Source organism: Phyllobates terribilis, unplaced genomic scaffold, assembly GCF_046119375.1.
Source record: "Phyllobates terribilis strain yellow unplaced genomic scaffold, ASM4611937v1 Scaffold_5__5_contigs__length_657084704, whole genome shotgun sequence".
Lineage (NCBI taxonomy): Eukaryota > Metazoa > Chordata > Amphibia > Anura > Dendrobatidae > Phyllobates > Phyllobates terribilis.
This window is the reverse complement of record NW_027362765.1, coordinates 168,631,861-168,644,791: the sequence shown is the minus strand read 5'-3', so window position 1 is coordinate 168,644,791 and position 12,931 is coordinate 168,631,861. Positions and strand designations below refer to the sequence as shown.

Here is a 12,931-nt window from a genome sequence, read left to right as displayed (position 1 = left end):
CATGATCCGGACAGGCACATGGAGCTGCAGACACTCACATCCGCATTTTGCGATTGTTGTACAACAACCATGTGAACCTAGCCTTTGGAATCCAAGGCCAGGAGTGGCTCTAAAGCACGTTGTTCACTTATCGTTCATCTCACCACTTCTGATTTTGCAAAAAAAAAAAGTTGTATGAATAAGACATTATACAAATAACCGGAGTCATGGAAGATGCTGGGGAGATCAAAGTTTCATAAAGGTGTGACAGTATATGACTAAAGGTGTGTAAAGTCTGTAGTGTGGCGCAGTGAGGACAGGAAATGTCTACTTTTTGGCGTGTAGTCATAATAGCCATTATTAATTTCCCTGTGCCTACACTAGTCCATGAGCAGTAAGGGCTCGCTCACATAAGCGTATAACAAGACCGAGTGTTATCCAATGTTTTACCTGATAGCAATTGGACCAATGTTATACTATGAGGCAGTGCAGATCGGCACTGCATGCTGCCAGTGGCTTTACAATTTGGATCACGCGCACACATTCAAGTCTATGGGTGCGTGTGAAACATCGGACCGCCCCTGGATGACATCCGAGCGCAGTCCGAAATTTGCAGACTCAGAAATGGAGAAGATGGAAACGTTTGTGTTTATGGCAAAAAAAAAAATGATGTGTTGTCCACTGATTTCCTGGTCCAAATAAATTTCGTAAGTATCACAGGTATAATTTTTAAAGAAAATGACTAGAGGACAGGTAATGACTGAGAAAAAAAAAACATTGAGAAACCCAGGGAGGATGTGGAGTGTTTACCAAACCACATGACAGAATCATTCACCCATGATTCCAAATCAACTTTAATACGTGGAAGTGACAAAAAATCACGGCATATAGGATGGACACATCCATTGAGAGTAGGACACCTACATACTTAAAAGGGGTTGAAGACATTTATTTTTCTCTTTAATGATTTATTTCTAGCCAAACATACATGTATTTTGATAATTAGGTTTGAATAACAATTTTGCAACTTTTCATCCTGTAGCCTCTGTGTTGCACTGAATTTTGTAGGCTGCAGAATTGGTTTACTGTTGTCAATGAGTTGATTCTGACGAACCAACGAGAGAGTTTCTAACTCTTATCTTTTTTTTTCTGAGCTCCCGTCAGCTGATTTATGAACACAAACTACATCAACGCAACACAGTGCAACATTTATAATTAAACAACTTAAATACATGTATTTGTGGCTAAAATAATTTTTGCTATGAGAAAAAAGGAAAAAAACAAAAAACCCCAAGTTCACTTGTTGCTTTTTTTCTGCAGTCAAAACATGATCTCTTGGCAGTAAAAAAGCTGCAAACAGAAAGATGGTTTTGATGGATTTTTTGCTGCTTTTCTTGCTGCATTTTCTGCTGCATTTTGCAGGAACCCAAAGTTCAGCTTTTGCTTCCACCATACAAAATGAACAATGCAAGGTGTTAGGGCACAATGCAAGACGTATGTGAAACCATGAAACATTTTTGCAAAAAGGAGCAATTTGATCGATTTAGTGGAAAACATTTTTTATGTCTGAAAAAAGTGACTACTCTGAACAAAAAAGTTCATGAGTTAATGAAAAGCGAGGGCAGTTGAAATGGTCAGGCATAGTTTACCTAAGACATTAGTAGTGCATTGAGTTGGTAGACATTTTTTATTTTCACACATTGGTCAGCCATTGAGTTGGTCGGGTATTGTTCAATTTCACACAGTGGTCAGGCATAGTGATGGGGGAGCACTAAAATGCTCGGGTCGAGCAAATTGGAACGCTCGGGTGCTCGACCCAAGCAACGAGCCAAATGTAAGTGTATGGGAAACTGGAGCATTTTTCAGGTGGCTCCCTCCGGTGGTCTGCAGAGGGCCTAAAAATTGGCGAAATTGATGGGAAGTGTGCTCAAATGACATGGGAACAGCATGGGGAAGACCCCTGGAAGCATTACTGACTCCAAGGTCACTGCTGTCAACAACGTTGTCAGAGGTATTACGCCACTTTTACAGACTCACAATAAAACATACAAAAAAGAAACCAAAATGGATTTTCCTGGGAAATATGTTAAGGAACATCCTTTCCAGGGTAATGACTTGTATATAAGGAAAAATAAATAACCAAAAACAATAATAATCCTCCACACCTTGGGCTATGTTCACACGTAGAGTTTTTGATGCGTTTTTGCATTGCTTTCAACCGTGACAAATACATTCACCGGGAAATGTCATTTTAACATTTTACAACTTTAGCTTGCCATGTGATGTGTGACACATGATCATACACATCCTGTTTCATTTATGAATGAGGGACTCTGAAAGTCACAAAGCCTATTTTTATAGGGCCATCAGGCAGCCTTTACTATTCTTAAAGGGCCAGCTGTTGGCCCTCACTATTCTTAGAGAGCCATCATCCGGCTATGCTTTGTTGTTCTCATTACTAAAGAGTGGGTCTCCTATACTGTTATTGCGTAGGCAGTGAGTGACAGGGCTGCCCAAAATTTGGACGCACCCCAATACCCCTTTGAAAATTTGGATGCACCCAAATACCCCTTTGAAGAGACTTAGAGGAGGGCCTCCTGAAAACAACCTTCCCGTTATTAGGAAGTGGGTCTCCTATTGTGTTTGCCTATGCAGTGAATGCAAGGGTTGCCAAAAATTTGGAGGCACTCCAATGCCCCTTGGAAGAGACATGGAGAAGGGCCTCATGAAAAAATGTCCCCACTAGAAAGAAGCGGGTCTCCTATATTTGTAATGCCCATGCACTAAGTGTATGGACTGACAAACATTTACCCCTGGGGGGTGTATATGAACATACTGTATAAACATTTTTTTTACGGCATCATAAATACCCTTTAAAAAAATTATGTGGGGTGTTGCATCACGGACCAATGTCACCCTGGTGATATGGTGGTGGAGGATGAGGAGAAAGAGGAGAACAAGAGCAAATAGCCAAAATCAAGACACTGGATTTGAGTTTATGTTACGCTGCTATCATTCAGTGGTGTTGAGAAGTCTGGCCCAATCCAGCTCTTGTTCGTTTTTATAAGAGTCAGCCTGTCAGCATTTTCAGTTGACAGGCGGATGCGCTTATCAGTTATAATTCCACCAGCGGCACTAAAAACCCGCTCTGATAAAACGCTAGCGGCAGGGCAGGCCAGGACCTCCAAGACGTAGAGAGCCAGTTCATTCCACGTGTCCAGCTTGGATACCCAATAATTATAAGGCACAGAGGAATCACGGAGGATGTTGGTATGGTCGGCAAGGTACTCCCTCAGCAGCTTCCCAAATTTTGCACTCCTTGTGAGAGTACCCCGCGCCTCAGGGCCTGTTCGATGGGAGGGGCTGAGAAAACTCCCCCAGAACTTTGACAGTGTTCCCCTCCTTTTGCTGGATTGGAGTTGTGTCTCTCTCGGCTGTACTCCTTGGTTGTCCAATGAACACATTTTTTTTACTTAACATTTCTGTCTAGTGCAATCCCCATTAGGAAATGAGCTCCATTATTGACAATGCTATCCAGTGTACATCTTGCCACATGTATGCAATCCTTGAACAGCCGGTCGTCGGTGCATACTGCTGTGCGAGATGTGCGCACGTTGTGCGTTTGGAAGCTCAGGTACTGGATCTAAATGAGCAGCTGGCAACACTGAGTTTCACAGACAATATGGGAAGGAGTCTGCTGCTCACTGAGCAGCTGCTCACTGGGGTAGATGTGGGGGAGGGTGGTAGTAGGGTGGTAGTAGGGAGCTGCAGGACAGTGAGGCAGCTAGCTGGGTGACAGTTAGAAGGGGGGGTAGAGGGAAGAGTGCCAGGGAGGCTAGTCCTGATCTGGCACACCCCAATAAGTTTGGAAAGTTGGCAGATGAGGGGGGTGTCAGTACAAGGGTAGCACTGCTAAGCAAGACATGTCATCTGAAAGCCGGAGGAGTGTCAGCTCCAGTAAGGGGGGAAATAGGAGAGCAGGGCAGGCTAGGCAGGTGCTGGTAGTGGGGGACTCAATTATTGGGGGAACAGATAGGGCGATCTGGCACAAAGACAGGGGACATCACACATCAGTCGGTGAGCCGGAAGCTGCAAACGCTGCTGAAGCACGGCAAGGGCGGTGGAAGCTGTAGCTGACTTTCTAAAATGGGCACACAGGCAGCGTACTTTGACAACCAGATCCAGCAGATCCGGGTAGCTTTTGAGAAACTGCTGAACCACGAGGTTAAGCACATGGGCCAGGCCTGGTACATGTGTGAGCTCGCCTCACCTCAGAGCCGCAACCAGGTTCCGGCCATTGTCACACACAACCATGCCTGGCTGTAGATTCAGCAGTGTCTGCCACAGATCTGCCTGCTCTTTCAGAGCTGTTGAAAACTCTTCAGCATTGTACGGTTTGTCACCTAAGCATATTAGTTTCAGCACAGCCAGTTGCCGCTTGGCTGAAGCAGTACTTCCAGCTTGTGACTGATGTGGTCATTTCGGAGATGGAGGCTGAAGAGGAGGAGGAGGCTGAGGTGCAGGAGCTGTAGACTGTGGGGGCAACCCTGATTGATCTAGGGCCCGCAATCCTCGGCATCGGGAGGATGTATTCCGTACCAAGGTCCGACTGGGTCCCGGCTTCCACTATGTCAAACCAGTGTGCCGTGAGCAAGATGTACCGTCCCTGCCCACAAGCACTTGTCCGTGGTTAAGTGGACTTTCCCTATAACTGCATTGTTGAGGGCACGGCTAATGTTGTGGGACACATGCTTTTGTAATACAGGGACGGCACACCGGGAGAATTAGTGGTGGCTGGGGACCGAGTACTGAGGGACGGCTGCCGCCATCAGGTTGCGGAAAGCTTCCGTCTCCACGAGCCTAAAATGTAGGAATTTAGTAGTGTGGCCTGTGGGGCGTTGGCTGCGTATTTGCGCTTGCGTTCCAAGGACTGGGGTATGGACCACTGAACGCTGCGCTGGGACAAGGACGTGCTTGATGATGGTGCTAGTTGAGAGTGTGCGTGCTTGATGATGGTGCTAGTTGAGAGTGTGCAACGACAGGTGCAGGGCAGCAGGCATCTTCGCATGCACTATGGATCGGGGATTGGCTTGCATGCACAACAGTGTATGAAGCAATGGTGCCACCCGCAGACACTGTTCCTGGACCCTGGGGTTCATCCCACAAAGTCGGGTGCTTTGCTGCCATGTGCCTGATCATGCTGGTGGTGGTCAGGCTGGTAGTTTTGCTACCCCTGCTGATGCTGGCCTGGCAGTCGGTGCAAATGGCCTTTTTGGGGTTATCGGCAGTCTTTGAAAAACAACCAGACTTGGGAAGACCTAACAGTTGTACAGGCAGCATCCGTCGTGTTGGTGTTACGGGGAACGGTTGCCCGCCTTCTGTCTGCGGCCACCACACTGCCTCTTCCAGCCTGTTGGGGTGCTCTGCCTCCCTCCCCCTGTGTGCTGCTGTCCTCGCTCTGCATGTCCCCCTGCCAGGTTGGGTCAGTTACTATATCATCCACCACCTCATCTTCCACTTCACCACCCTGGTCCTCCTCCTGACTTTCTGGCAATTGTGTCTCATCATCGTCCACCTCTTGTGACATTTTCCCACCATCGCCTTCATATGACCGTGGCTGCTCAAATATTCGGGCATCAATACATGCGATCTCCTCTTGATCCGCTGCAAGTGGACCAGGCAAGAGGCCCGAATCTATAAATGGAAAAGTGAACAGCTCTTCGGAGTGTCCAAGTGTGGGATCAGTTGTCTCTGGGCACTCGGCATAGTGGGAAGAAAAAGGATCAGGGTGAGGAATATGCGGTCCAGACTCACGGCTACTGAGACTTGACCATGTCGAAGTCAGGGTGGTGGTGGCTAAGTGACTGGAAGCATTATCTGCTATCCAACCAACAACCTTTTCACACTGCTCTGTGTTCAATAGTGGTGTTCTGCGGTCTCCTATTAATTGGGACAGGAAGGTTGAGCGAGAAGATGTGGGTGTTTGCTGTGGCACAATTTCAGCTTGCCCACGGCCTTAGCCTCTGATTGCACCATCACGTCCAGTTCCCCGTCCCTTGCCACGTGCCTTGGCCATTTTAAATGGAGGACAATATCATCCATGCTCACTACAAATGGCTGAATTTGGAGCGAACTTATATGTAATCCGTGTGATGGACGAACCACAGTTTTAAATAGCTGGATTTTTAGCGCTGTAATATGAAAAGGACCTGGCTGTATTCTGCAGTGCCAACAAGCAAATGGCGCAGAAAAACGGTGTTCTCTGGATTGCTTTTTAAGCAAATAATCAGGATTAAGATAAAAAAAAATATTCCTGGCTCCTGATACCTGGGGCAATTTATAGAAATATCTGTAAAAGCACCAGTAGCAGACAGAACTGGAAAGGACCCTCTTGCTATGTGCACTGCAGTCTGCTATATACCCTGCCTGCCTAGCACGGATATGTCTGCTGCTGGATTAGTCCTCAGAAGGACTGTTAGTTGAGATGGATATATGTCTCTAATATAGTCTGTACACATACACTAACTAGAAACAAGCAAATTTCTCCCTAGCTCAGCAGTACCTCTCCCTACACTGTCTGATTCCGGAGTGACTGTGACGAGCGTGGCCGCGCCAGGTCTGATATAAACCTGATGACGCGGTGTAGCCAGCCAATCACTAATGCCACAACCAACATGGCTGCGGCATTACAATGAGTGGCAGGCAATCCCTGCATGTTGATTGCCGCTCTAAGGAGTGCCAAACATGCAGGGAGGGGACCTGAGCTCCCGCCGAGCAACCCCGGAAACACTCGGTGAGCTCCAAGCATCTCGAGTAGTGAGATGCTCGGGTGAGCACCGAGCAGTAGCGAGCATGCTCGCTCATAACTAGGCATTGTTTACCCATCACATTGGCAGATGCTCAGGCTTAGTTTACATTACACATATAACTACTTTAATTAAACTGTGCTAACATCCATGCTCATGTGAGGCACCAATACATTTTGATTTAAACTTGTAAAAATCACAAAAATAAATGGGTTTCACATCCTGCTTTTTTTTCACTAAAAACACTGCATAAACTCATGGCAATGTTTTCTGCACTTACTCATTGCTTCCTATAGTTGAAAAAACCCTGCAAAAACGCTGAAAGAAGTGACATGCTGCAGTTTTCAAAAAAGCAGCAGTTTTCCAATTCAATCATCAAAAAAAAAAAAAAAAAAAAAAAAAGGTGTGTGCATGAATGTCTCCTCACCTGGACATGCTTAACATGTCACTCTCCGCAAGGAGAAACGTTACCCCTTGGATCCTGGTCAGACTCCTCTCAACAAGCCAAACCATATCTCACACTTTGCATTGACGAGAAGTACCCCGAAATACAGTGTCTGCAAATTGAGATTCTGGCTTTTATCCTAAGTCACGAGACATGGCTCCTTAGAGAGTCGATATTGACTTTTAGGATTGCTACATGATATAGGTGGCACCAGAGTTCTAGTCCTCTTACTCTCTGGAGAGACAATTTGATTGAGATTTCTGAAATCTCATATTTTGCTGGTACTATAAAAAGCAGCTTTTAATTTGTATAAAAACGCAAAGTATGAACATAGCCTTAGGCTGTGTGCCCATGATGAGTTTTTTTATGCTGTGTATTTTCGCTATGTCAAAAATGCATTGTCTTACAGTTACAGCAAAGTGGATGTGATTTATAGAAATCTCATGCCCAGTGTGCTATATATATTTTTTTTTACTCAGTGTAAACTGACCTGCGGTGCGTTTTTCAAATCCGCAGCATGTCAATTTCTCTTGCAGGTTCTCTGAGTTTCAGGTGCAGATTTTCCCCATAGGTTTACATTAGATGCAGGAAATCCCGTTTTTACAGTGATAACGCGTAAAAAAACTAACATAACTGTATCAAAGTTTTGTAAAAGTCAAAATACCAGAAGTATCAAAAACAAAGCAGCTTTGTTTAAAACATGACATACCAAAAAATGTGACATACTGCAAAGTAAAAAATGTGATAAAAACACAAGTAAATTAGGTTACTTGTGTTTTTTACATAACAGGTGCAGAAATCACATCATACGTCATCCACACAGTATCCTCCATCACGCTCCTGCACAGGTGCACTTGTCCGTTCCCTGCTGGCAGCAGAGCAAAACACAGAATACCCCGAAACATGTGTCTGCAAACAAATTCTGGTTTGGCTTTTATCCTAAATCATTTGCCAAGGGTCGGTAAAGGGTTGATATTGACTTTTAGGATTGCTACTTCAATAGGTGATGCTAGAGTTCAAGTTCTCTTCATCTCTGAAGAAGCAATTTGCACATTTAAATTTCCCAGAGGAGCATGCATGGCGTATAACTCTCCTCACTCTGGCATGCTTGTCACTCTCTACAAGGAGAAACCTTAGCCCTTACATCAAACATGAAAATCAGATGGCTCACGGATGGCATCGGACAGCCCACGGATGGCATCGGACAGCCCACGGATGGTATGCAAGTGTTGTCTGATTTTTTTATGGACCAATAAACTTGAATTGTCTATTGGTCCACACCACAGTTCGTCTAATTCATGTATTGTGGCGTTTCTTACACCAGATTTGATAAAATTTGTCACGAAGCGCACGCTACTTGTCAGTTGCTCCTGATTCATTAAGAGGCGTGTGTCTCCTAATGAATCAGGAGCATCTGGGTAGCACAAAACTCTTGGTAAACTCTATGGCGGAGTGGAGAGAGAAGAAGGAAAAGATACGGAAAGGGAGTAGGGAAAGGAAAGAAAAGGAGTAAAGTAGGGAACAAAAGGAAAGGAAAAGAGGGGGGGGGATAAAAAAAAAAGAGAAAGAAAGGTCTCCATGGGGGGGAACTTACTGTAATATTGTAAAACGAGTACTGTCATGTAATATATGTTCCAAGTTTTGTTATGTTTAATAAAGATTTATCTGATTAAAAAAAATCAGGAGCATCTGGCTCCAACACTTTCCCTCATCAAGACCGCCGGGGCAGTGTAAATGTTGTGCAGTATAAATGAATAGAAAATGATACATTTGTAAAAAATCACATATGTAAGAAATTTTAATCAAAAACACAAAAAAATATATATCCTGCAACAATGGTATAGTGGAAAGACTCTTACATTCCTGCAAATATATGATTCAGCATTTCTTGTAAACCTTCAACATCATTTGAAAACCCCCAATTCTATAGAAGTCTCTAGACCACAGCTGGTCTGAGCCCCAGCACCAGATGACATCTGGACACATAGCTGCAGGACGTGGACCTGTTCTGCACCTACTGACATTTACACCAACGTCAAAACATTGGTTGGTTTTTTAATTTTGCCTTAACCCTGTGAAGAGGTCAGCCAAAGTGATATTCCAATATGACATAAGGATATATATCACACTGGTCTATAATCTTGGACCATCACGGATTTCCACAATAAAAGAGCGATTAATCCTTCAGTGCTGCTCAGAAATTTAGTTTACCAGAAATAGGACACAAAATTCAATCCAACTTCTTGAGGTTTTAGTGATATTCCTAAAGAGAACCTGTCACTTCTTCTGACATACCTGTTTTAGTAAATTCTTGAATCTTTTCTAAAACAAGTTTATTTTGGATTTTTTTTTTTGCCAAATTTGTCCACTACTCGAGCCATACATTAGGTTTCTGGTGACAAATTTTGAATAAAAAAAAAAAATGCACCCCTAAATGGTTTTCTTATTGATACCATTTTGGAGTACATGTGACATTTTCAACATTCTTCCTTGTATTTAGGGTGAACTGAAAAATGGCTGTTCCATTTAAATAATTTTATATTACGATAGAACAGACTTGTTAAGACGATGCCAAATATATTTATTTTTTTAAACTTCTTTATGTTTGAAGGGGAGGGGGGGCGATTTAATATTTAGATATCCTTTTATTATTTTTAAAATTAAATTTTAATTTTTTAGTCCACCTATGGGACTGACAGAAAAAGGCCCCTGTGCAAAAAACAGAATATGGGCCCTTCACAGTCTAATAATGTGTATGTGTTTACCACTTGGAGGTGGAAGTGGGGCCCCCATACCTCTTGGGCCCCAGTGCGCCTGCACCAATAGCATGTCGGACCTTGTTTATACTGCAATACCACAGTACATAGAGAGACTGAGGTTCCCCATGATAGCGTTGCAGGGGGCGAGGGGGGGGGCGATGGGAGCCGATGCAAAGGGTACCTGAAATTACATTTATATACTGCTAAGATTGAGAGCGGCATTTAAATGGTTAAACTGCAACTATCAGAGAAAGCTCCTGTCGTTGCAGATATAGCCAGATGCTGGTTTTGCATTTTTCTATAGATGGTGAAACCCCATTTAGATGGAAAGTTTTCTTCCCCAGAAATGGAAGATCCTTCACCAAGTCATCAAAATGATCTGCATTTCTTATCCATCTTTCCATCTTGTACAGCGTCAACTCATTTAATGTGCTCTAGAATGACGCTCATCACTTTAGTAGGAGATAGACAGGATGGACCGGAAACTAATCCAACAAAGCAGGGCAAATTTACTCAACCGGTCTAATTTTCAGGCAATGTAAATGTAGACTACACCGTCTAAAAATGCAGTAAAAACAGAGTGGCTCATGGCGGATAATACATTTGGTGCATCTTCAGACTGTCTAGTCTAACTATACACCACGTGTAGGTTGGCGCTCACGATTTGTACCAAGACTCTGGAGCACCAAGCGGTATTTCTGACCACACCCCTGTCATTAGCCACCCCATTAGGTTGATAAAAAATGTCCAAATCCCATAATAAAACCTTATGCACGGCCTGTACGCCCCTTCTACTTAGTGCAAATAAAGACTCGCCCAATGGGGTTTTTGTAAAATGGCTCAACCAGGGTCACCGCAATTGAACGTGATGGTATCAGGATCTCGCAAGGATGATGGTGGATCTACATGATCTATGGGCTTCATGAAAGCTGTTGTATATTGTATAGACATGGCAGGTATCTTGAAGAATTTGGGTAGTTGGCAGAAAGAAAGGCAAGGAAACTGTTCATAGACGTTCAGAGGGCCGTCAATGCTTTGGCAGCTACTCTCCTCCCAAGAGGAAGAGTCAAGTCAGTGATGGCAAGCACAATTTTAGGACTTGAGAGCGTGGACACTTTAACCAATTCAGAAACCTGAGAAGAAAAAAGTATATAATATTAAAATAAAGTGCAAATTATAAGTCAGGAGTATTCCTGCATGGTGGTATTCAACTTTATAATGAATGGAGCACAAGGGTATCTAATCTAATCACCGACATTTACAGAAAACACAATCCTTACTCACCATGCTGAAAGGCATGAACTGAAGGATCCCCCCTTTTCCTCCCTGCTCCAGGCTCTCCACACATTCCTCCATAAACCACTGCACAAACTGCGTGTGGGCTCCGGCCGTCCGGGCTCCGAGGATAGACGAGATCAATAGGAAGAGGTTGGCTGTGTACAATAAAACATGTGGTGGGATGAGCAAAGCAGTCAGGAAATATATCCTATAGGTCCAAACAGCATATCTGACAAGAGACCGGTACTGGGAAGGAGGGGTGGGGGGTTAAAGAGTTTGTATGAGTCCAGCTTCTGCAATTTTTAGGCAGAAATGGAAGCCATTTGGATCTTATCCAACGTAGTAAGAAATCTACTAGAATCATGGTCATCAGAATATTTCATGTACATGTCAAGATAGGCAGAGTAAAAGGGGCTTTCTCAGAAGGACAAGTCTGTCCATACAACTATCAGTAACATGGAGAGGGGTCCACTGAACAGAACGTGTTACATGGTTATCTATTCATTTAATTTTTCCCTTCTAATTTATATATCATACTTTAAATGTGTGTGAACATATTAAAAATATAATATTTCATATACATAGTGCCTTGAAAATGGATTCACACTCCATGAACTTTTCCATATTACACCCGAAAACAATATTTTATTGGGATTTTTATGTGATATACCAAAGTAGCAAGTATTTGTGAAGTGTAAATGTAATGATACATGGTTTTCTAATTATCTTAAATATAAATCTGAAAATTGTGACATACATTTGTATTCAGCCCCCCTGAGTCAATACTTTGTTTGGGGTCTGTCTCTACCAGCTTTGGACATGTAGAAGCTGAAATTTTTGTCCATTCTTCTTTGCAAACTATCTTTAACTCTGTGAGATTGGATGGAGGCGTCTGAGAATAGCAATTTTTTAGTCTTGCCACAGATTCTTAATAGGATTTAGGTCTGGACTGTGACTGGGTCATTCACACACATTAATAAGCTTTGATCTAAACCATTCCATATCATCAGGTTAATGATAGACTGAGGAAGAAATCAGATTGATTTTGAAACGTGATCAATGTAATATTCAGTGTTTTCAACACCTCATCCTGGTCTTCATCGGGATAGTGCCCATCACTAGGTTTTTTCTTTTTACCTCATGTTTTTGCTTCGCAATTGTAGCTCTGGCAGTATGTTTATGGTCGTTCTACTTCCAGAAGATAAACCTATGCCTCAGTCACTGTAGAAAAGAATCACTACAGCGGGATGCTGGCAACACCATGTTTGACGGTGGGGATGGTGTTTTCAGGGTGATGTGCAGTGTCAGCTTTCCGCCACAGTGTTTTGCATTTAGCACAAAAAGTTCTACTTTGGTCTCATCTGACCAGAGCACCATCTTTCTCACGCTAGCTGTGTCCCCTACATGACTTTTTGCAAACTGCAAACGCAACTTCTAATGGCTTGCTTTAAAAATGGCTTTCTTCTTGCCACTGTTCCATTAGAGCCAGATTTGTGGAGTGTATGTCCAAGGGTGCAGTCAGGCAGCCATAATGTCCGTTAATGTATACAACAATTGCATCGCAATGTTTGGATTGTTCGTCAGCTCTTCTGACCCGAGCCTGACATCTGTATAGAAATACATGAGGCTATCAAGCTCATGTCGGGAGAGCTGCCGGCCAGTCC

The 12,931-nt window shown here is 43.5% G+C and overlaps 1 protein-coding gene across 1 annotated transcript in view; it reads right to left on the bottom strand.

The window, feature by feature from the left end:
• Positions 1-8,999: 8,999 nt before the first annotated feature.
• The window catches only part of MED24 (mediator complex subunit 24), a 119,278-nt gene continuing 115,346 nt past the window's right edge, over positions 9,000-12,931 (bottom strand). Inside the window, exons 25-26 of the mRNA XM_073683386.1 lie at positions 11,274-11,422; positions 9,000-11,122 (exon numbers count right to left, since the gene is read on the bottom strand). Coding sequence (XP_073539487.1) covers positions 11,006-11,122; positions 11,274-11,422 — 266 coding nt within the window. The 3' untranslated portion in view covers positions 9,000-11,005. The remainder of the gene's footprint in view (positions 11,123-11,273; positions 11,423-12,931) is intronic.